Source organism: Dendronephthya gigantea, unplaced genomic scaffold (assembly GCF_004324835.1).
Source record: "Dendronephthya gigantea isolate DGI-Jeju-01 unplaced genomic scaffold, DenGig_1.0 000016F, whole genome shotgun sequence".
NCBI classification, from domain to species: Eukaryota; Metazoa; Cnidaria; class Anthozoa; order Malacalcyonacea; family Nephtheidae; genus Dendronephthya; species Dendronephthya gigantea.
In genome coordinates, this window is record NW_021163026.1 from 2,661,350 (window position 1) to 2,685,950 (window position 24,601).

Genomic DNA, 24,601 nt, shown 5'->3' on the forward strand with positions numbered 1-24,601 from the left:
GGAAGTCCCCCCCTTAGAATTACTACGTTTATATTGTCCAAAGGGGGGGCGTTGGTTCGCGAAGTTATCATTTCCAGTTGTCTGTCATAGTGTCACTAGGTAACAAGTTGAAAAAGAAAGTGTTGTATTTTATGATTTATGGCGCGAAGTGAGGAAAAGTTCTGAAATATTTTGTTTATACGATTGACATTTGACAAGAAACAGTAGCTTGTCTTGTTCGGAGAAGAAAACTTTAGGGCAAAGGGTCAAAGCCCTGAACGGAGCCTACTATAGATGATTTGATTACTGTGTTTACGGTCGCTTTGCCAACAATCTTTGATCTTTGACGCTAAAAAGAGTTAGAAAGTCATCGAAAATGAAGGAAGGTAAGGTCTATCCAACACGGAGAAAGCCAAATAATAATGAAAACGACAGAGAAAGCGTTGAATTGACTGTAGTTAAGCCAGCGAAACTTGTTAAACCATCAGTGAACACAGACCGAAGCTCGCTGGTCGCAGCATGGGATGTTCTTCACCGACAGAATAACGCGTTGTCAATCTGGAAGCATTACGTGTGCACGAAACGAGAAAACCGTATTAATGCTGGGAAACGTCGACGCTCTGACAAGCGGGTTCGAATTTATGAAAACTTAAAAGTACCATTACCTTTTCTCGACAGTGACATTGAAGAAGGGGTGAATAGTTCGGAGGTGGGCAATGACGCCGAGATTTCTGGTACAAGTCGACAGACTGGTCAAACCGCAGGCAATAGAGCATTACTTATTTATTTTGCTAAGCTAGCCAAAGCTGATCCAGAAGCTCCAACCACTGTAGTCGATTTCGACTTTGTGGATTCACTTCTGCAGAGTGGTGCGGATGTGAATGTATGTGACCGTTATGGCCAGACGATTTTTCATGAAGCTAGTAGGGCGTGGCATTGTGATGTTGCCCTTTTTCTGTTGGAGAAGGGTGCCGACATCAACAAAGCAGACAAGTACGGGCGGACGGCTATGCACGTTGCAGCAGCCGTAGATTATGCGGAAATGATAAAGTTCTTGGTTGACAATGGAGGTAAGTTCAAGGAGGAGTAATTAATGATTTCTTAATTTAATACAAAACATTTAGAACTTGTTATAGAGTAAGAAATATTTTGACCTTTTGGACCCAGATTTTGCACAGTCCCAGATGTATTCTTGCATGTTCAGATAAATCATAATTAGGCTAATTATATAAGCATCTGTAGTACGTACCGCTTGGAAACTTCCACAGAAACTCATATATATTTGTTTAAAACATCTACAGTGAGTATTGTTTTTAAAAGAAAATAAGAAATCTTTATCAGGCAAATCTTTGTCTAGACCAATGTTTATCTGCTACAGTGCTTTATTAAACTAGGCTTTATTAAACTAGCAAAGTTAGGGTATGTTAATTTGGATATCACACTAACTTGCCATATCTGTCTGCTGTGACGTCTGATATTGACATCCTAGTATTGTATTGTATAATATAACGTAGACAAACTGATATGATAAGAATTTATAAAAGTTCACTTAGGACATCTGAAACACATAAACACCTTGTTAGCATTACTGAGTTCATGCATGCATATGAGATACAAGGCTCTGACCTTTCAATTAATTGTCTGTCAATAAAGCCTTTTTATCATATCTACTCAATTCCATACGTTTTCAAGACCACCAGCTTTGTGTGCAAGATATAAATAAAAAAAGGGCATGTGGTTAGCATTTGTCATTTGGCATCTTTAGGTTGAATTCCTTGCATGTACTCAGGTTAAGTACAAAGCTGGTTGTCTTGGAGTTATTATTGTTTACAATTTCATCTGATCATGGAATAGATTATTATAAAAACTTCTTGCATCTTATCCTGACCTAGCATCACTGAGTGCTTGCACATATGGAGAATGTCAAACACCGATACATTATGCTGCAAAGAATGATGCTGATAGTGCATTGCAAGAGCTGATTAATCTTGGTGCTGATGTAAATTGCAGAGATTATAAACAAAGAACTCCGTTGCACGTGGCTGCTGAACTAGGTAGGTACTTCATATAGGAGCCATGTTTTAAGACAACATGCAAACTCTGAGAACCAGCAAGGTGGTGTATCTGTGGCAATCTGTTAGTCATTTATTTCAGCTCATTTCTTGCATCTGTTGAATGGGTAAATTGTTGGTCTGGACTCTTGGTTGATGTTTGGTCTGAACCAGTTGTTTATTTAAGTTATTATTATCCGGTCAATCAAACTGTTATGAGTAATATCATCTCACACAACTTTCATAGATCGTTCAGAAACAGCCAAACTGCTTATATCCCTTGACGTTCCTGCTGGTGTCTGCGATGAAAATGGGGTAACAGCAATGTCGCTAATGGTTGCAAAAATGCCACCGGTTGCTAAGGAAGCTTTGGAGCAGTTTCACAGCATGGATCGAGCCAACCGCAAGCAGTACTATTACCTCAACCAACTTGAACCTGGTAAACCAGGTGAAAAAGAAAACATTTTAGCGAAAACCCCTTTGGAAGAGGCAGTCAGGTTCAAACAGATGGATCTAATAATGCATCCAGTGTTTAAACGACTTATTCAAGTGAAATGGGAATGTTTCGGCAAAACAGGATCAATTATCCAAGTGTTTGTGCAACTTCTGTATTGCTTGCTTTGGACGGTTCTTGGCATAACTCTTCCTCGAACCGCAGCGACAACATATAGTTATTATGACCCTCCAAGCAAATACTGGTGGAGGATTGTGCTGGAGTCCTTAGCTGTCAGTATAACAGCCTTGTTCATTTGCCAGGAAATTGCTGAGGTACAAAAAACCAACCAATTTTTTAAGAATTTTGACAAAATTGAATGGGGGAGCTGCTCCAACCTCCCCCACCAACCTCCCCCACCAAACTCCCCCACCAAACTCCCCCACCAAACTCCCCCCCAACCTCCTTCACCAACCTCCCCCACCAAACTCCCCCACCAACCTCCCCCCCAAACTCCCCCACCAACCTCCCCACCAAACTCCCCCACCAAACTCCCCCACCAACCTCCTTCACCAACCTCCCCCACCAAACTCCCCCACCAACCTCCTTCACCAAACCCCCACCAAACTCCCCACCAACCTCCTTCACTAACCTCCCCCACCAACCTCCCCACCAAACTCCCCCACCAAACTCCCCCACCAACCTCCTTCACCAACCTCCCCCACCAAACTCCCACCAACCTCCCCCACCAAACTCCCCCTACCAACCTCTCTCACACCCCCTGGGACACCTACGGTTTTCAAGATCTTATTCTATTGTGAATATAGGTACGTAATTCCAGAAGACAACATGAAAAATGGAAGACTTGGAGAATCGGGGAACTGAATCGTGACTTGAAGTATTGTCACCCTCGCTGGCCGGAGGAATGCAAATATATTGAGATGGAGATTGAGAGCATTTCATCCCAAGGAATATCGTATTTTCAGAGTTATTGGAACTACTTTGATTGGGTCACCTATCTCGGAATAATTTGCGTCATTTTGACACGTGTTTTGTCTGTGGCAATTGACAATAATGCTGCCAACGAGCTTCATCCGAAGGTATAGACTTCAGTATTTTAGAATATGGTGATTTTTAAACTTTCATAAATTTATTGTACATTACAGGAGGAAACCTAAACTAAACTAACTTTATTTATACCGGATAGCTCTATCAGTTCTAAACTGTTCTTCCTAGAGGTCCAGTAAGGATCATCTCTTATTGATCCAGTGTTACTACAGAAGGAAACCTAAACTAAATTAACTTTATTTATACTGGATAGCTCTATCAGTTCTAAACTGTTCTTCCTAGAGGTCCAGTAAGGATCATCTCTTATTGATCCAGTGTTACTACAGAAGGAAACCTAAACTAAACTAACTTTATTTATACCGGATAGCTCTATCAGTTCTAAACTGTTCTTCCTAGAGGTCCAATAAGGATCATCTCTTATTGATCAAGTGTTACTACAGGAGGAAACTTAAACTTGTTCTAACAGTTCAATTCTCGCTAGGTCATGTCAATTGCTTTGATATTAATTTGGTTACGTTTGATGAAAGTATTCCGTGCCTTCGAAGCCTTGGGTCCGTTCATCGTCATGATAGGTCATCTGATCAAAGATACTCTAATATTTGGCTTTCTCTACATAATGTTCTACATTCCCTTCATCTGCGCGTTCTGGATCAATTTTGGTGGAGACGAGAACGCGGAAAAGATGCGAAAAGCGGGTCAGGATTCAGAAGGCTGGAGAACATTTAATAACCTCATGTATTCCGTGTGGGAAATAACAGTCGTGGGAAACTATCCCTGGGATTCCTTGTTGGTCATAGACCGAACTATGGCGCAGATTTTATGCGGAACCTACCTGGCGGTTTCTGCCATTGTGTGTCTGAATCTGTTCATAGCTCTCATGTCAGACACGTTTCAGAGGGTCTACGATAACGCGAATGCTAATGCGGTCATGCAGAAAGCGAGCACAATTCTTTCTCTCGAAACTGACATGGCTGGGAGACGGAGAGATTTGTTTATGAAGCATATACACACAAAATGCGCTCCCGAGGTGAGAATAAGCTTGTGTAGGGTATTAAACTAACTTTATTTATACTGGATAGCTCTATCAGTTCTAAACTGTTCTTCCTAGAGGTCCAGTAAGGATCATCTCTTATTGATTCAGTGTTACTACAGGAGGAAACCTAAACTAAACTAACTTTATTTATACTGGATAGCTCTATCAGTTCTAAACTGTTCTTCCTAGATGTTCAGTAAAGATCTCTTATTAGTCCCTATGTGTTCGAACTATGGCAATGTATTGAGGTAGATTACGTCCAAGAGTCTGAGAAACATCTTGATTTTCTCACTTCAGGAGATGTATTATGACGATGACTCCGTCGAGCCACAATCTGGGGAACTGGAAAAGCTTACTCATCAAATCAATGATAAAGTCTTGGAAGTTGAAGAATTAGTGAAAACATCTTTAGAGGAAAGAAAAGGGGAAACTAGTAAAAATAAAGAGTCTGTTGACAGGTAAAGCTTGTGTGATGTTTTCCGGCGAGGAAGGCTTCCAGTTTTTTTTCACTAAAAAACCGCAGATTTTCTCGCTATCCCAAGCTGGAGGTTTGGATTTGTAACGAAATCTTCCCAAAATAAGTTGTTGAGTTTTAATCGTTTAATTCATCTTTTTCCTTTGTAGTTTACGTGATAATTTGGTGCAAATCATTGAAAGGCAAAACTATGAAATGACCGCCATGAAGAGGGAACTTAGTGACATCAAACGTCTTCTGACACAAACTATAGTTCAAAGACAGGTGCAGACTGCAGCTCCTATTACACCACCTTCCACTAATAACATTCCAGCTCCTGACTTCACTAGAAGATCAGCGACCAGTAAACCCAACAAGCATCGTGGGAAGTCTCCGAAGAAAGAACCACAAGATCACATGCACCAAGAGTCGAACGAGACAATCCGAACTGAACACGAACCTGGTCGAAGCTCTTCATTACCTCAACTAGATTCCAGGCATGCCGGCACTTCGTCTCTACCGGGGATTGATATACGGAGACAAAAACCTCCAACACGAGATATAGCCCTCGTTGCACCTCGACTAGACCAGGGGACGAATGGGTCGCAATGTTAAAACTTTATTAACGTTAGAAAAAAGTAATATTTGTATATTTTGGGTGTGAATAATATGTGAGTGTAGATAATAACGTTGTAAACTAGATTTTTATAAACAAAAATAACACCATGTTTTTCATTTACCGGAAAAATAAAGTTATTCAATTGATATGAGTCCCGTTTCATACCTCGAACTTTTCATGTGTTCAAGCTAATTTAATGAGCTAATGTCTTTGTTTAAGTCATTTGCATTCGATTCAGCACATAAACAGTTCAACCAACTTCTGAAACATGCCTAAGTGATGTAAAATATAATCGCTGTCAACCTGGAACGGAAGGCAAAAAGTAAACTAAGCAGGCATTCTTTCTGGGGTATGAAAAGACACCGTTCACACAAAGATTCATGAATCGCTTTACGGACCAGCATTTTATTCATCACTTCACTTGCAACGAGCAATAGAAATATGCAAAACATATCGCTGTGCGAAACATGCATTTAAAACAATAGTTAATCAAAGGATGAATCGTCATCTATTGTTGTTATTCGTTCGGCACACGAGAAGCAACGTACTTAATCCGTTGGAATGTTCTTTGAGGTGATAAAAGGTGGATGAATTCGTGAAGATACTCAGACTTGGTACGTTAATCTCGAAGGAAGTCGCTCGAAGAAGTTCCATACACATAGTCAGGTTGGTTAAAAGAATTTGTTGGCTTCATATTTGGTTATAAGAATCTGTTGGCTTGATATTTGGCTTTGAAAACTTAATTAATTCATCGCTGTGTTGGTTTGAATAGCCAGAAGTCATTAGCAACTGAAGGCGTATATTTTCGCCGATTTTTACTCCCATATCTTGTATATTTCGATTTAAAATGTCAAATGCAAGTAAGCTGTTAACTCACTTCAGTTGATTTTCCGTTTTTATTTCATTTCAGAACGAGCTACGGCGCTGAAAGATGTGGAAGGCGAAACACAAACGCTCGCTCGCAGCGAATAATAGGTATTGTTCTATTAATATATGTGTATTTTGCATTTGTGACTTGAAATAACACGTTTGTACTTTGTTTACGGACAGTCAGGGTGGACGAAACTAGAATAGTTTTGATATATATCGAAATGATTTCGAACTTTATGACTGAAACTAACTTTCCCAGCTGGCCTATTCGTTTTTGGAACAGGGTTGCCCAAAGGGAATGCTCGTTTTGAAAGGGAAAGACGGATTAAAACTCAATGCCTATATAATTATTTGTATTGGTATATGATTGTACTATGCTAGACTTCCCTGTCCTTTTGTTTTACCGAAGTTTTGTTTTTGTAGAACGAAAGAATCGTAAAGAGATGTTGGACATGCCTTGGGACATTTATGCACGCAAATACAAAACTCGATTTCGACAATATGCATGAGTAAAAATTGCATGGAATTTGGCTTTTTTGACTAAGATATAAACTGAACACTCTTCTGTTTACCTCCTTCATTTTCAAGTTTTCCGCCTGTGCATGATTTTTGCATGAAGTCTGGTCGTATCAAGCGCATGCGGAGTGAATACAAGTGATTCTGGGGCCCCAATCACTTGTGTTTTCTCCATCTTGACGACTATATAGTCCGGACAAAAATATCGCTCAGAGAGCGCCTAAAACATAAAAACATGAAATATGTATTTCTGGAAGGAGATGATAGTCCAGTGTTCTCGTTTTCTTTGTACCAAAACGTGCATGACATTTTGTATTAAAACGTGCATGACATTTTGTATTAAAACGTGCATGACATTTTATATTAAAACGTGCATGACATTTTGTATTAAACGTGCATGACATTTTGTATTAAAACGTGCATGACATTTTGTTTTAAAACGTGCATGACATTTGTATTAAAACGTGCATGACATTTGTATTAAAACGTGCATGACATTTTTTTTAAAACGTGCATGACATTTTGTATTAAAACGTGCATGACATTTTGTATTAAAACGTGCATGACATTTTGTTTTAAAACGTGCATGACATTTTGTATTAAAACGTGCATGACATTTTGTATTAAAACGTGCATGACATTTTGTATTAAACGTGCATGACATTTTGTATTAAAACGTGCATGACATTTTGTATTAAAACGTGCATGACATTTTGTATTAAAACGTGCATGACATTTTGTATTAAAACGTGCATGACATTTTGTATTAAAACGTGCATGATATTTTGTTTTAAAACGTGCATGACATTTTGTATTAAAACGTGCATGACATTTTGTATTAAAACGTGCATGACATTTTGTATTAAAACGTGCATGATATTTTGTTTTAAAACGTGCATGACATTTTGTATTAAAACGTGCATGACATTTTGTATTAAAACGTGCATGACATTTTGTATTAAAACGTGCATGACATTTTGTATTCGCGTGCGCAATGCGAAGGCCTTACGAGTGACTGACGTTGGAGTGTTGGAGGTTCGGTATAATTTATCCTGAGTGCTTTATACATAAGTGACATTTCTCTCTTGGAAATTATTCATATCATACTTTTGTTGTCAGATGATGACGGATCGTCGCAGGAGGATCATCGCAGGATCAGATGTTCAGGAATCGTCGCACGATCAGATGGTATGGTATGGTTAGTGTGGTGTGGTATGGTATGTATGATATTGCTACCTAAGTGGTATTTGTGACTTGAAAATTAATGTCATATCTTTGTAATAAAGTATCGTTGCAGGATCAGATGTTGAAGAATCGTCGCAGGACCAGACGGATCGTCGCAGGATCAGTGATGAATTAGATGTTGAAGGATCGTCGCAGGACCAGACGGATCGTCGCAGGATCAGTGATGAATTAGATGTTGAAGGATCGTCGCAGGACCAGACGGATCGTCGCAGGATCAGTGATGAATTAGATGTTGAAGGAGCGTCGCAGGATCAGATGATGAACTTATCGTCGCAGGATCAGATGATGGACGACGAGACGGGTGTACAAGCAGAAGCTGGTTGAGGTATATACTATATGTATACTAATTAGAGTAATGCATGATTAATGTTAGTGCATGATTTGTGCATGAATTGATTCCTGATGGTGGTCTAACCTAGTATATTCACACATCAAGTGACATTTCACCCTTTTCGACAATGCATGATAACAGAAAATTTCTCGCAGCTCTTATGAGGGCGTTTTCGATCTTTCTCAATGAAACATTCCTAGTTTTGTCACTTGCGTGTGAATTTTAACGACTTAAGGTGGTGTTATACAAAAAAACTAGCATGGTTAGATTGAAAAGTATTTCAGGAGTGATTTCAAGACCACCACAGCGACTGCGAAAGATGCATGATGGCTTTAAAATGCTGAAATAAAGTAAGACCATGCAATTAGCTTGGTCGACGCGCACGCAGCGAAAAAAAACGAATTCGTATTAGCCTAATTTTAGATTAATACGAATGTAATTGCGAGTGCTTATATGATTATATAAGTTCTCCGTCCAGCCTGTTATAATGCGACCGTTCGAAGGATCGTCTGTCAGTGGCAACAAAAATTACCCTTTCGTCTTTGAACATTTAAATTCGGATTATTTAAGTTTGAAATGAAGAAAAAATGACTATTGAATGTTTGACACAATCACTCTTCTGCTTCCCTTGTTTGTATTCTTTCCCTTGTATTATTTCTATGATTTTTCGTATTGTAGTTTAAGATCTGATAATCCAGTTAATCTCAAACATTAAGGAAAAAAACGCAATCAAATTATTTTGACTAGCTTGACGAAGTTTGAATAAGAAGGAAAATATACTTCTTATATTACATGATATATTACATTGCATGATAATTTGGGGCTTGTATAATGCAGGGGTTATCTGGGGATATAGTGGTTGAACTGTAGGTTAATATTGTATTGTATACTCCCTCTTGCCTGAAAAGCCAACCCTTTAAAGAAAACCTTTCGTATTTTGACACACTTACTATGTTGTTTAATTTCTTGCACGTCCCAACGTCGAGATGTTGTTAAAGAAGAACGCAACTGTTTGGAATGGAGCAATGAAGCAACGAAGCAAGTGAAATTCGGTACACTGTTTACCAAAGGTGCGAAAGGTGAGGAACATTTGATATTTGCCATATTGAGTGAGTTGCATGTTAAGTAAGTTGCATGTTGGGTCAACCGTAATCAAAACGTATAAAAAAAGATAAAAACAGTGCATGGTGTATGTCTTAAGAAGGGGTCGCGGAAGAGTGTTGTTGTCTACATCGGTTTGAAATGAAAAAGCATGCAAGTCGTGAATACGAAGCATTTCCTTATCAAAAATGAACATATTTGAATAATTCGGAAATAATTTTTGTTGCCATTGTCGGACAAAGCGCATTTGAATTTCTAAGAGCATGGCGATAAGCGCGCTTCGCAGGTTAGACCAGCAGGATCGAATTGACGCGAAGCTCAAGAATTGAATAGCTATTCCTGGGACTCGATTCGGATGAATAGAAACTGCATGAAACGGTGAACTATAGATAAAAACTGGACTGTGATTGCGGACGATTTCTAATGAAAATACCAAATTCAGAACGCCGGTCAGGTAACCTGAAATTCAGGTTATCTTTGGAGGGTTTTTCACCGGGCACTCCGGTTTCCCTCCTTTTCGTTTGGCTTTAAAAAACAGTGTCCATGCCTGGGGCCAAACCAAAACGTGTTCTTTGATAATGATAAAAACGCGTTTGTGGCTTCTGGGTTTGATTCCCAGAACACTGTCGTAAAATAATTTTAAAAACATGGTTGTTGGAATCATGACGTAATTCAAGTACTGTCCGAGTCCTTCTAGGAATGATAATAGTAGACCTGAGTGTGTATATAGGTATATTTTAAATTTCCCTTAATTCGGTGTAGAAAGATTGTAAGTAAGCTATGCAGTTTCCATCGCCTAGCCTGACAAAGGCGTTGCCTGGATTCTTGGCGACATACAATAAGATCCCACTTGTTGACTTTCCATTCCATGATTCATTAAGCCTTATTTTTAAAGTTAGCTAAAATAACAACATGACATATCGTGTTTCACTCAATTCTCTAATATGTTTTGCCTTACTTGGCTAGATTCCGTACGCCCACATGATGATTACTTTTAAATTGTTTTTCATTCTGCCTTGATATATAAAAAAGGTATAAAAAATCATAGTTTCAGCCTACTTGTTGCCTTGTTGGGTTAAACCAATGTTATATATTGCATTCTCAAGATTTCTTATTTGTAATTTGCCTTTTATTTTACTATTTTAAACTTTCAGCTGGTTATGATTTTAGTTTTACTTTAGTTTTTAATTAATAATTAGTTGAATTACTTTTTTGAATACAACTTTTTTAACTATTTGATTACCTCTATTTTTTAATATCATTGCAATATCACCAGCGTCAATTGAGGTTGCCCAGCAGTATGAAATTTGCCTGTATAACGAAAGTATGTTGGAAATAGATATTAGATGTAATATAGTGATTCGAAAAAGTAACGTTGAATGCCTTTACAATTACTTCAATTCGTTCTGTAACAAAAGAATTGTTATCAGTATCTATGAGTTAATAGAACTATTCAGAATTTCAGGTGTTTTTGTTTCTGTTCAAGCGGAGCTTTCATAGCAACCTTCAAGTGCCATTGGCAATGGCAATTTTTTTTATCCGGATCAGAGCATAATAACACACGATTTGTTATGTCTGCTGTTATTAACACTTACTCTGAACCAGACAGAAATTTAATATTCCTTTGCACAAGGGAGAGACGAATAATTGGACAAAATAAACATAACTCAAGCTTGTTGGCAATTGCAGTTGTAAAAATCCATAAATTCGTCTCCACAATTATTCTTACTTCAAGTATACAAGCTTCTTCTGGGGTATGATTCATTACTTTACTGAACTTCTCCTTTAATCGGTTTTCTTCAAAGACAAAACTGTTAAACACTGATTGGATTGTACTTAATTTTGACTGACTGCGGATTTTTTCATAATCGTAATTCCTAGTAGTAGGTTTAAGGATCTATTGTCGGCTGCATTCGTGCAATGAAGATGAATTTCTTCAATATTTTAGTGGTGCTACTGGCCACCAACGATAAAGAATTGCGGTGATGAAAACCTGGTTTTCGAGTGGACAAGTAAACAAATTCGGAGCCCACACACAGTTTAATAAAATGTTCGGCAAATTTTCTATATATATAAAACAAATATATTGACAAATCTTCTCCTATTGAAATGCAAAACATTATCTTTAGGAAATTTAATAACAACGGTATTAGTTGACATTTCTAATTACGAGTACCGTAGCGATTCTATAAATATGAGAGTTTTCAAAGGTGAATCGTCAGCAGTGCTCAGTCAGTTGCCATTAAATTAAGGAACTCCGAGCCTTGGGCGAAAAATATGAAGGTTTCTTCTGTGCTTTTGGTCGCTTTGATAATCCTGGCTGGTTTTGAGGTAGAAGATGGGATTGCCTGGTTATTTGATGGTTCGGTTCCAGACGACAAAAATTTGGTTAGTAAAATTCCTGCATTTATTTGGATATTCAATTTTGATACTGATAAGTTGATACGTAGTTCTTTCCCAAAAGAAAACTTGACACAAAAAGTGTAGAACTAAATAATAAATTTATATTTTTAATGATTTTATATATTGCCAATCATAAATTCTCTCTTTACAGGAAAGATGTACGAAATACAAGTTGCGTAATCCATGTTCAAACGACGCAGACTGCCAAGGAGGATGTGATGGTCATGGTTTAACTTTGAAATGTCACAATGGTATATGTGACGTGTATTGACTTGACAGACTTGATTACTGTGAAAAAGTATTCATGTAACTGATGTAAGGACGAAAAATAAAAGCGAATATATAAATTGAGGGATAAATAAAATCATGCAAATATACAAGTGTGTTGTTGTTTTAAAACCTACTCTTCTCTACATTATTTGGACACTGTAATTTGTAACGTCAATTTTTCATTACGCCGATTTACGTGAATTTGTTCGCAAAAACGCAAATTTTATCATGCGATAGGTTTGCTAAAAGAGTCAGTAGTCTCCCCCCCTGGATTTTGCGCAACCCGGGGGAGCGCGCGCGCGCATGACAGTCACGGGTTGATTTTCACGAATTGCGTCTATTGTTATGTAATATATATTGTAGCAGGCTGTGTCAGAGCTTGAGTGAGGATAATTTCTCACTCCAAAACATTTTAACATGAAATGCTGTGGTTGTTGCGGTCCTAAAACAAGGTATTCTATCCTTCTACTTGTTGGTGTTATTTTAATCGTGTTACCGTTTGCTTTGCACGACTATATCAACCAAATTATAAAAAAAAAGATCGCAGACAACGTCAAAATAACTCCTGGATCCCAAGTGTATGATCAATGGCTAAAACCTACGATACCAATATATCTTCAGATCTACACCTTTCATATAGCAAATCATGAAGAAGTTATGAAAGGTGATGCCCCAGTTGTGATTGAAAAAGGTCCCTATTCGTATCGCGAAAGTCGACAAAAATTCAATATTTCTCGTGGACATGATAAGGTGAATTACAACCAAATTACAAACTATAAATTTGACCCTAGTACATCATGCTCTGATTGGTGATCCTAACGACTACTTCACTTCAGTGAATATACCGTATGTGACAATTTTGCAGAAGGTGAAAGGGGTAATTGATGAGCTTTTTACAAAAGGTGAAGTTAAGATTATTGATGAGATTTTGTCAGGTGTTCTAAGATATATTCATGAAGACCTATTTCAAAATAAAACAGTAAATGAAACTATTTGGGATATGAAGATGCAATGTTTGAGGATTACAATAAATTGCGCGATGGGTTGGTAAAGCGTTTCCACTTTCTTCAGGGAATGTTACCAAACGTGTCGGGAACTTTTGCATTGCAGCCTAATCCCAATTATGATAAATACTCTACAATAAACACTGGTGAAAGTGATGTCGACAAAGTTGGTTGTTATGAGCAATGGAACAATAACTTTGGCCACCTGGGTTTTTGGAATTCTCCATATGCAAATATGTTAAATGGTACAGACGGTTCAGTTTACAAGCCAGATATCTCAAAAGATGATATGCTTTTCATCTTCATTATCCAACTATGCAGATCATTAAATGTAGAATATCTTGATGAGGTCACAATTGAAGGCATTGATGGATACCGTTTCCATCCTCCAAAGTATTTGTTCCAAAGTGGAAATATTAACCCTGATAACAAAGGTTTTTGTGTTCCAAACTGCTTACCATCTGGTTTATTGAGTATCAGTTCCTGCGTGCCTTTTCAAGCACCAATTGTTGTGTCCTCCCACACTTTCTCAATGGTGACAAGTCACTAAAAATGATTCACGGATTATCGCCCAACGAAGAAAAACACGACACTTTTCTTAGTCTGAACCAAACACCGGCATTCTTTTACAAGCCTCAAAGAGGATACAGTTTAATATTCAGGTTGATCCAATGGCAGGAATACAAGACTTGGAAAACGTTAAATCTGCCCAAATACCAATTATGTGGATTGACGAGCATGTTCGTATTGACTCATCAAATGCCCAGAAAATAAAGAAGAATGTCCTGAACAATTTAGAAATTATCAAGTGGGTTGAACTTGGGTTAATTATTCTTGGTGGTTTGATGGTATTGATTGCAATTATATTGTTCATAAGATTAGCTTGTTCAAAAAACAATGAAACTAGATTGAAACTGCTTGCAGAAAAAACAAGAAGACTATGGTACTAATGGTGATTCAGGTCATTTAAATCCATCACTGATTAATGCAAGCGATTAAATTTACTAGTTGTTGATATATTTAAGAGCATTTTACTGGGCAGTTTTTAATGAGCCATGTTGAAGATATGCAAATGTTAGTTCGCATCATTTTTATCCGCACAAAAACGTTCAATTTAAAAAGCACAGGTGACGAGCATTTGATTCAATGCAATTCAATGTTGTGTCTGTGATTTATACATTTTTGAGACAGACAATATTTGAACATCAGATTTATTACATAAGGGAATATTCATGGTTGATTTTTAACAAAAGGGATAAATTCAGTGAATAGTTTTGTTGGCTTTCTAATTCTATTATATATATGAAAGAATTTATATGTATTTTTGTAGTTCTTTCAATAAAGAAAACAAAAATCTTAGGTTTAGTATCTTAAGATTGTATCCTTGATCAGATGGTGTCTGATTTCAAGACAATGGTGCCGCCACGCCCACTGCCACGCCCCATTTTTTCCCGCGTACTGCCCCTCCTGAAATAATCTTACGTAATACGATTGCGCAATGCAGATATTCGAGCCCAGTCCTGCTGCCAGAGTTGCCCGTGAACGAAATGTGTTTTTGGCAGAAGTTTTCATCTAATTTACCGGTTTTTCTACATGCTTTTTAACCGTGAATTGTACAAAACAAGTATACAAAACAAAAATGCAGTAATCCTGGTATGGCTTTGCAATCACCTTTGGTATACGGACGAGTTTTTGCGTCTCAAATCAGGTATTTTGTACCGCGCTTGTTACGACAAGATAATGCAGGACACTCATGCGGAAATTCAAGACGTTATACACGGCTAGTTACTGCTTATTGTGGCTTTTCCAAGGACGTAACGCCTTCAAATAAACGCTTCGCTTTTGGGGAAGATGCTTTTTTCGTAGCAGAAGACAGAGCGCGGAATGTTCTAGGTAATTGCATAATAGTGTCCGTAGTTTATCCGTAAAAGAATTCTACATAATTGTTTCTAAATTGTTATAAATATTTTATATAAAGTTATATAATCAGGCATTCCCACCCACAGAGTGGAAAGGTTGAGCAGTATAGTTAATGATTAGGTTTCTATTTCCTCTTATAGCAAACAGGTATCAAGGGGTTCTAACGATATCATCAATTTATTTTGATTACATAATCTTGATGACATAATACACCATTATTGAGAAACCTTTGCATGATTACAATCAAAGGTATCGGCCCTGATATAGCTTCGTATATTTCTAGGTGTAGCAGATGGTGTTGGTGGCTGGAGGCACTATGGTATTGATCCTGCGGTATTTTCTAGTGCACTTATGGAGAACTGCAAACGTCTGATTGATCAGGGCTTGCTTGACAATCCCTCCCCTGTGAGGATCATGACAGAAGCATACCATGACATTTCTGAAAATAAGGAACCTTTGTTTGGTAAGTTTTTCCTTATCCAGGAAACTGGATTATATAATAGCTTGGTCATACTAGAATCAATAATGATCGTTTCCTAATAGTTGGTTAATATATTCTAGGCAGTTCAACGGCGTGTATTGTTGTACTGGATAAAAAGAGCAGCACTTTGCATTCGGCAAATCTTGGAGATTCTGGATTTCTTGTTATACGAAAGCAGAATATTGTTCATTCCTCATTGGGGCAACAGCATTATTTTAACACTCCTTTTCAACTGGCCGTACCACCACCTGCTCAAGAAGGAGATGTTATACAAGACACGTAAGTTGAAACTCCCTGATCTTTATAAAAATGTTATGTTTTGACAATTATCTGACATATTTCGGTGACATATCTTAGTCTAGACTCTGCAGAGGAAACTTCATTTGCAGTAGAAGAAGATGATGTTGTTGTTTTGGGAACAGATGGGCTTTTTGATAATTTGACAGAGAAACAAATACTTGACGAAGTTTCAAAGTTAAAGGTAAACTAGGTTTTTCTTTTAGTATGTGTTCTATGTACAAACAATATCACTCTAAACATATGTTTCCACCTAGGACAACTCTGCCAATTCCATTCAGTCTGTAGCAGAATCTTTAGCAAACTTAGCAAGAACTTTATCATTTGATCCCAATTATCTCTCCCCATTTGCCAAACAAGCCAGGATGCAGGAGGGTATCGAGGCGATAGGAGGGAAACCCGATGATATCACAGTACTTGTAGCTATAGTGTCCCTTGCACCCACTCCAGTGTAGATTTTTAAATGATTAGTTGGTTTCTAAAAGATACGTTCCAATATAACCAGGAAACAGCTTGGCAGCGTCTTCAAACAACATAGCATCAAGTGTGGTATAACAATTGTCTAAAATAGACAAAACACCTATTAATTAATTAACTCTTACTAACTCGCCTGACGAAGGCCCTCAGGTCAAAATGTCGAGAAGTGTTTTGTCTATTTTAGGCAGTTGTTATACCACATTTGATGCTAAGGCATTGTAATATCTGGCTATGTAGATTTTTACTGGTTGATTCTCTGTTTGTGTGTGGCAATGAGGATTGTATATGTGTGTCCCCTCCTGTTTTCAAACTTATGCCCTATGCAACAACAGAAACAGGATAGGGTGGCCACGCACATGACAGGGAATCACCCATGCATGAAAATAATAAACATTTTGATCACAAGCTGGCATCTTACTGAAACCAAGCTTGTTTTATAGGATTTAGGTAAAATATTTATATTATTGTAAATATATATTAAAGATTGGTTTGTCATAGTTGGGAATATTTAAAGGCAAATATAATATCTAGAAATATATTAATTATTTTCCCTGAGTGTGTATTTTGTGAAAATCTTGCCTCGTTGTGAACCAGTTTAAGCAATGTTCTTGTCACATCAATATCTACAATGTTGTAACTCTCAAGCTTTTGATCTGCACAAGAATAAATAAATTTTGATGTATAATAAGTCAACAGCCTTGTAGAAAATTATTTGATGGGAAAAAACATTGTGAAGTTTTGGAATACAAGTTGGCAGGTTTTTTATCAATAATTTGTGCATTTTTGTCTAGGAAGACATTGATAAGGACCATACGATGTACATGTATATACGAATATAAAGTCAAATAAATTTAACATAGCATTATGTTTGAGATTAATTTTTACATTTGCATTTACATGTACATAAGTGGTAATAACCATATTTTACACCTAGTTACAGGTACATCGATGATGCTAAATGTATATGTGTGGTAATTACAGGTACATCGATGATGCTAAATGTATATGTGTGGTAATTACAGGTACATCAGTAGAGTAGTAATAACAATATGTGACTAGTACTTATGTGTACATCAGGGGCACTAACAGGATATGGCTGGTACTCAGCAGTACTGGCAGTATATCATTGGTACAGATGGGGTACATCAGTGGTACTAACAGTATATCATTAGTACAGATAGGGACATCAGTGGTACAAACAGTATATCATTGGTACAGACAGTTGGGTACACTGAGCTATATAATAATTCCTGGAGGACCGGCTCCTAATGTTTTTTTCTCAAAAAGTGAAGCAAAAAACATGGCGGATTTCGCCCTTCTGCGCTTGCGCAGAAGCTTTGCTGACGCCACATGGTCCCCTTTGCCCATGGTAATTACCACTGACCAGGCTCAAATATGAGCCCGCTACAAGAGAATGCTCCCCCCTGTTTTTTTTTTTTAAATTTTATCTGTGAAAAGTGTGCAAAGAATATAGGCAATACGAATCTTTTGTACGCCTCCGCCACAAATACGGTGTTTTGCATTTACGAAGGAAAAATATCTTTTTGAATCTGTCTGATATTTAAACTTCTACAAGCCCGAGGAAAGCGAGAAGAAAAGTCAGAAGCCTTGAAGTGAAACAGGTATTAAGACACAACTTTTGTATAGACATCGATTATTGATTGACCATTCCTTTGTTTTTTAAGAATCTTAAGGGCCCGAAATAACGTCAAATATTATCATGAGATTGCTTTTTATCGGCAAACAAGCAAGGAATACATTTGCACTCACATATTTGGCATTATTTGCACGCGGTTAAAAACAAATTACAAATGAAAGTATTGATAAACATGGTATTGTGTAAACTATTTGTTCTTAAATCTACAGGCAAAAAAGCCCGGAAAACCAGATGACTAATTTGAATTCTTAGCTAACTGGTATTAACAGCCATAACAGGCCTATCATTTTGAAGCCAATAAACCAATGCATCATCGACTCTGTAGGCCTAAGGCCTTATACAGGACTGTGACAAACTAATGAGGTGCATTTAATTTCATAAAAAGTTTTAATATTCCTCTGATAGCTCATACACATGTCAAAGTTTAGTTATCCTTTCTCACAATGATGAATATGCTTTAATTTTATTCTTCAAGTATGTGGACTGTTGATGCTTTTCATGTGGTTATAATTTATTAAATCCTATTTGAGAAAATTGAAAGTACCCCAAAAATGTCATCGTGAGAAAGGCTAATATAGAGATTTCATAGAATATATATTCATGATTTATTCAAGTTTCTAGTATCAGGTGGTTGGTTATTTAAAATAGTATTAATACAATTGTCAATAATTGATAAAGTCTCTGCTATAAGTAAACACAAAATTATAGTTGATTAATAACTAATTGGTAACATCATCATCATCATTGTCGTCGGACTTGGTAATTTCGGGTCTTTACACTGCAAAACAATGTTAAATAAACCATTCAAATATGTGCAGTACTGCCAACTGGTACTCTGTTTGGCTTATTTGTATTAATTAAACAAAAATGTCCATTAAAGGGATCTTTTTGCAAGTTTGTCAAATATTATAATTTTATCTTAACCCTGGGCTGTAATCCCTGACCTTTATAACACAATAAAATCCTGCTAGTATTTTTTACATTGTATTAATTGTATACCTTAAAAGTAATAAAGAGTAATAAATATAATTATATGCTTTAATTAACACATTAGATCTCAATTTTCAATTACCCATGACAGAAAGTGTAAATTAAGCCATGTACTATAAACAGTAATCATATATAATTTAATAACTACATCTTTGCAATAATAATTAATAATATACTATAATCACAATTTATACAATGTATATATTGCCAAAGTTGTAGCCAGAATTTTGGGGAGAGAGGGGCTATCGAAAACCTACGCGGGCAGCAGTGTGACTCAAGACAAGATTTGTGCTAAACATTCTAGGAATTTTTTGACATTAATGATGGACAACTTCAATAGGCCAGATCAGGTGTTTTGCATTATTGATGGCATAACAATGATTCACTTCATTTTCCCAGGAGGGCCCCAAATTTTACCAAGCCCCTCCAGCCCCCTTCCAGCTACACCTCTGGTATTGCCTCAAAAAAATATAAAGTGTATAAAACAATTTGCTGTTACAAAAATATATATGAACAGAAAAGGAATTATTGTGCAATATAAACTAATGTCAGTATTACAGTATAATAGCTATATTTTACAAATTTACACTGTCAATGTTTAACTACCAAAGCATATAAACCATTCTCTCTGTGACACCCTGAACTCCATTCTCTCTGTGACACCCAATTCCTCCACATGAGTGATGGTAAATTAAATTTTGATTATGTACAACCAGCATCTTTAATTGGCATCAATCATGATACTTCGACAGCAAGAATATATATTGTTGACTAGCTGATTTTCTTGATTGTCTTTTCTCCATGATTTAGTTGATGTGTTTAACAAGATTTGCACATTATGTGGTATCACTGGTTCATGTATAAACAGATGAAATGGCATCATGATACTTTGAGAACAAGAATAATAGTTGACTGGACTGTTTCTCTGATTGTGTTTTCTCCATGATTTTGTTTCATAGAATGTGATATCACTGGCTGATGTATCATCAAATGGTGATGTGACAATAAATTTTTTGACCAGTCAATTGAGATCTGTATTTCAGCGCAACTCGATCGTCCTGATTGATGAGATTTTTTTGTTCTTGTCCAGCATAAAGTCAGTGTGTGATCATACCACAACATCTTCTTCAACAATTTTTGGTTACAATATTGAACAAAGAGTATACCAAGACAAGTGAGGATTGAGGAATATCTTCCATGGATCTGCGATGCAATACCTTAATTTTTTTGGACAACTCAGGAAGATGTCAAGAAAGATGGAATATCTACATGGCTAGCCAAACATTAACATATATTGCCCTTGTGTCTGTTTGGTCATATTCCTGTTTAACAAAAGTTTAATTTAGTTCATCTGATATCTATAAATATAATTTGTTTCTTCTAATTTTATTCTAATAATAATAATAGTAATATTAAATAATTTCTTTTATGGTTGTAGTTAAATCTTTTCAGTTGCTCTTAGTCTAACAAAAAATAAAAAAAATACAAAATTAATGACAGAACTGCATGAATGCAAACACATTGAAAAGATAAAGAACAAAAACAATATTTACCTATAGTGACATATCAATACATTTTATAATTTGTTCATCTGCCAAATATTAATTGACTGTTGTCAAACACCATGCATACACACATTACTCTGTCAACCCCTAGACACATCTAAAATGTGCAGGTTCCGTTGACCATGCATTCTCAACAATGCACACTCTTCCTCGAAACACAAATTATTGTGCCAGGATACGCCCAACCTTCGAAAAATACAATGTCTATGACTGAAATATTGAGAAATGAGGTCTTTGGTCATTTCAATTTTCGTAAAGATGTAGAAAATTAATTGATATAAATAGAAAGGGATGAAATTTCAATTTCCATTAGTTCATAGTCAGTTACATTGACATTGCATTCCAAGGCATACAGGCAAACCTCGAAAGCACCACAAGAGTGCCCAGGACACGTGTAAACTCTACTGGTGTTTGAACAACACAAGCTTTGAAAACTGCTTTCGTATCACCTTCTCATGCATACTTGCATTCCTTAACTTACATAAATGATGCATTCGAATCGTGACATAACTCTGAGAACAGCACTTTATCAGAGTAAACAGGTGGTTGTCCACTGCACTTGAGTCAAACATGTGTTGGTTCAACGTGCTAAAGACCCCGCTCTTCACACATGTTTCCAGCACCGTCTTCGCAATTGCTCCTGATAGTCCAGCGCTACGAGGTAAACCACCTTGGTTAGCATTCAGCATTCGCATAATGCACTTTTCTGTTTCTTCACAAATCTTAATCAGTCCGTGTGACGGTAGTTGCAAACCCCCATTCGTCTTCCATGTTACGAACAAGTCCGGTATGTTCTCTTTCGTCGTCGTCAGAACCGTTGTACATTGGGTGCAATGGATCTTTTTCGTCACCATCTTTGCGACGTACCCAGCAATATACGATATTGCAGCCTCCTTGTACTCAGACAGTTCAATGGCATTAGACACATCACAGTAGTCATGATCGACGGCAGCTGGCTCTCTCAACTCCAGGTCGTATCGCCTGCAATCGCCACGTCTGAGATCCCAGTCGGCGTTTCTTCAATTTCACACTGGTCTTTGACACAGTTCAGTATCTCCGTGTCATCTTGAGCAACGCAGTTTCCGCGTCCTCCTTCAATATTGTGCCTCATCAGCAGTTGCTTGTACGCTGCGACAAACTGCCGTGTGGTTGGATTGTTATTCCATCCTCCGCATGCTCGCACAGCACCGAAGAACAACTCCAAGTGATCTTGACTTATCTTGTACGTCAAGAGGTACTTTAGCACTGGTTTCTCGCCATAACCAGATCGTCGGCCAATCCCAAAACTGCTTTGATGCAAATAAGAAAACCAAGAAACCCGGTCTTTCTTTTTGTCTTGAGAATCGATCTTCCATCAGGACCCTTTAGATTTCGGATGTACTCACTCGCCTGGTCCAGAAACTTCTTCGTGTACTGATAATTCGATCTCCTGATTGGCGCTTTGTAATTCTTCGCCAGCCGGTTTCTGGATTTCAGAACATCAAATAAGCGATCAAAAACACGAATAAACTTCACAGTTGGACCACATCCCTGAAATTGTGGCAATTTCAGCTTACCTTCGCAGTATTCTAAAGCATCAGCGACACTCGAACTGAGCGCCTGTGCTGCTAGGTTTACCTTCATCTTCTGTGGTTTCCATTTGATATGCCCTGCCCGGAGCTTATTAGCAAGATGTAAACCCTCTGATTCTTGCAACTGATGCAATTTCTCGATAAATTGCCACTGAATTGTGTTCCCATCTCCATCCTTCAGAACTTGCCAGTCCGACATTGTGTTTCGCACCAACTTTATCATGTGGCAGGCATCCAGAAACACGTAGATCTTGGCCTCTGGGTCACACGGATGCGGAAAATACGCCTGCAGGCTATCAGGTGTAAGAATTGCGCCGAGCTCCTTTAACATCGCCTGGTGGGTCGAAGGACCATCGCATGTGAAAGAAATCACCTTCACCCCAACTTCGTGCAATTTTCGAATGCATTCTTTCGTCAAGTTTGCCTTCTCTTCACCAGTGAGTCCATTTACTAGAAAATATCCACAAGGTATTTTCCAACTTGAGTTTGCGCAAACTGCCATGTATACAAGAGCATCCGTTGCCTCAGGTAGAGAGTCGTCTTCAATGCCCGTTCCGAGGTCGACATAGCCACGCATTCTCTTTCCATCCCACTCAACATGTTTTCGTATGGACATCTCATCCAAGGTGAGGGCGCAAACAACTTCTTCACTTTTTCTTTTTGCAGCGAGGACCTTAGCTTTCAAAGCTGTCAAGGCATCTTTCGTGAAACCGGGTTCACCATCCATCGAGGTATACCACGATCGGATCACAGATACGTGTGGTACCCCAGCTGAAAACTTTTCCGAACATAATTATATGCCTTCGTCGAATAAAACTTTAAGGTCAGAGCAAATGACCTTAGCTCGGGTGGATACGCCCCAGGATATTTGCTTTTCTTTTGCGACACTAACCTCTTCATCAGTTCCTTTGGAACTCCGGAAAAGGTTGTTTCCAAAATTGCAGCACAATCACTATTTATGAGATTACTCTGTCTCAGTTCACTTACCACTGACTCCAAAGTGCTAACCTTTCTCTTTAGCCTTCTTGTTTTTTGTTTTGACACCTTAAACTTCTTCTGCAAATTAGTCAAGTTGTTTACAAGATTATCAACATTTTTCTTCATTTTGCGAGGAGATTCACTGATATGGTAAGTGTGATCATGGTTCACATGGCTTGCATGTATTCTTTTTGGAGTACTTACCCCGTTAATAGCCATCTCATCAAAGTCTTCATCTGAAGGCTTTCTTTTTCTTCCATGTGTGATTACATTATCTGTAGTGAGCTCTTTACCTTGTACACTTACATTATGAGAGCTTACCTTTTTATCACTGACACCTGGAACAACTACTTTACCAGTACTCCCAGTTGCTAAATCTACTGCAATGTCTTCACTTACCATAAGTCCAGGTACTTCTTGCGTACTTACACAATCTCTACCAGTCATCCAAATTGCAATATCTTTTGATGCAACCTCTACATGTTCCACATTTTGTGAAATTACCTTGACAGAAATGTTAAATTTAATATTGATAACACAATAAAAATTTATCTATGTTTAAATCATTTATCTATGGTGTAAAATGCCACACAAGACATGCAAGACAAGATGGTACTCATGCACTATCGAGTTATACATTCCACTAGTGACAACATTATATGCATTGCAGGTGACCAGCAAAAACTTATATATGTTTGCAACCTAAAATGTATGGCAATTCAGGCTGTTAATTTTTTTTTAGTGTTAATGAATATTGCTTCACATAATATGATTTGCACTGCAGTAGTTAGGAACAGCTCCTTGGAGTTGAGTCTTAAAGAAAATTATAATCTTAATTGTTCACCAATTTAATTAAAAGAGGCACAAACCTGAGACTTTTAAATATTGTTGGGATAGCATATGGCAACAGCATTGTCCTTTGCCCAACTTTTTGCATCATGTCCACACTAAAATGTTCAGAACACACACGACTTCCCTTAATTGGAGTAAACTCAACTGGAACATTCTTGTTTATATTCTCATCCATAAGGCATGTAACTCAGGACTCTTCTCAGCATCAGGAAAACTATATTTGAATGTTAGAGTAATGTTAAAAATTCAAATTTTCTAGTATGGATATATTAATGCGGTATATCAAATACATGTGTGTATGTAGTATATGTATGTATTTTCTAGCACATGTTCTTGTAAATTTGATTTTAGAGCTATTGAATAAAAAAAAATGATATCACTGTATTTTCAAGCCTTACCACAATTAAAAAAGTTAAATTAATTTTGCCGTTTGTGG

At 37.4% G+C, this 24,601-nt stretch overlaps 3 protein-coding genes and 2 long non-coding RNA genes across 5 annotated transcripts; all 5 read left to right on the forward strand.

Annotated features, from left to right (window-relative positions):
* The first annotated feature begins 87 nt into the window (after positions 1–87).
* LOC114520703 (transient receptor potential cation channel subfamily V member 5-like) lies at positions 88–5,746 on the forward strand. Its single transcript, XM_028541024.1, has 7 exons — positions 88–1,049; positions 1,872–2,033; positions 2,278–2,798; positions 3,291–3,563; positions 4,013–4,558; positions 4,862–5,022; positions 5,189–5,746. The coding sequence occupies exons 1-7, from the start codon at positions 356–358 to the stop codon at positions 5,631–5,633; spliced, it is 2,802 nt and encodes a 933-aa protein (XP_028396825.1). The 5' UTR covers positions 88–355; the 3' UTR covers positions 5,634–5,746.
* Positions 5,747–11,929: 6,183 nt separating this feature from the next.
* Positions 11,930–12,480, forward strand: LOC114520330. The gene is made up of 2 exons (XR_003686683.1): positions 11,930–12,088; positions 12,255–12,480. It is a non-coding gene; the product is annotated as an uncharacterized LOC114520330 (long non-coding RNA).
* Positions 12,481–13,374: 894 nt separating this feature from the next.
* LOC114520691 (scavenger receptor class B member 1-like) lies at positions 13,375–14,327 on the forward strand. Its single transcript, XM_028541014.1, is given in 3 exon segments — positions 13,375–13,892; positions 13,895–13,975; positions 13,978–14,327. Coding segments are annotated over 3 exon segments (939 nt in total). The 5' UTR covers positions 13,375–13,384.
* A 581-nt stretch (positions 14,328–14,908) lies between these two features.
* LOC114520482 (protein phosphatase PTC7 homolog) lies at positions 14,909–17,573 on the forward strand. Its single transcript, XM_028540761.1, has 5 exons — positions 14,909–15,270; positions 15,581–15,760; positions 15,859–16,057; positions 16,136–16,259; positions 16,333–17,573. Exons 1-5 carry the CDS (start codon positions 15,033–15,035, stop codon positions 16,528–16,530), a joined length of 939 nt encoding a protein of 312 aa, XP_028396562.1. The 5' UTR covers positions 14,909–15,032; the 3' UTR covers positions 16,531–17,573.
* Positions 17,574–17,838: 265 nt separating this feature from the next.
* On the forward strand, positions 17,839–20,120 carry LOC114520580. The gene is made up of 3 exons (XR_003686704.1): positions 17,839–18,174; positions 18,419–18,572; positions 20,010–20,120. It is a non-coding gene; the product is annotated as an uncharacterized LOC114520580 (long non-coding RNA).
* The last annotated feature ends 4,481 nt before the right edge of the window (positions 20,121–24,601 follow it).

Coding starts and splice junctions, on each gene's coding strand:
- LOC114520703 (XM_028541024.1), top strand. CDS start 356: ATGAAGGAAGGTAAGGTCTATCCAACACGGAGAAAGCCAAATAATAAT. Junction 2,799..3,290: donor TTTGCCAGGAAATTGCTGAG/GTACAAAAAACC, acceptor TTGTGAATATAG/GTACGTAATTCCAGAAGACA. Junction 3,564..4,012: donor CCAACGAGCTTCATCCGAAG/GTATAGACTTCA, acceptor AATTCTCGCTAG/GTCATGTCAATTGCTTTGAT.
- LOC114520482 (XM_028540761.1), top strand. CDS start 15,033: ATGGCTTTGCAATCACCTTTGGTATACGGACGAGTTTTTGCGTCTCAA. Junction 15,271..15,580: donor CAGAGCGCGGAATGTTCTAG/GTAATTGCATAA, acceptor GTATATTTCTAG/GTGTAGCAGATGGTGTTGGT. Junction 16,058..16,135: donor GGAGATGTTATACAAGACAC/GTAAGTTGAAAC, acceptor GACATATCTTAG/TCTAGACTCTGCAGAGGAAA.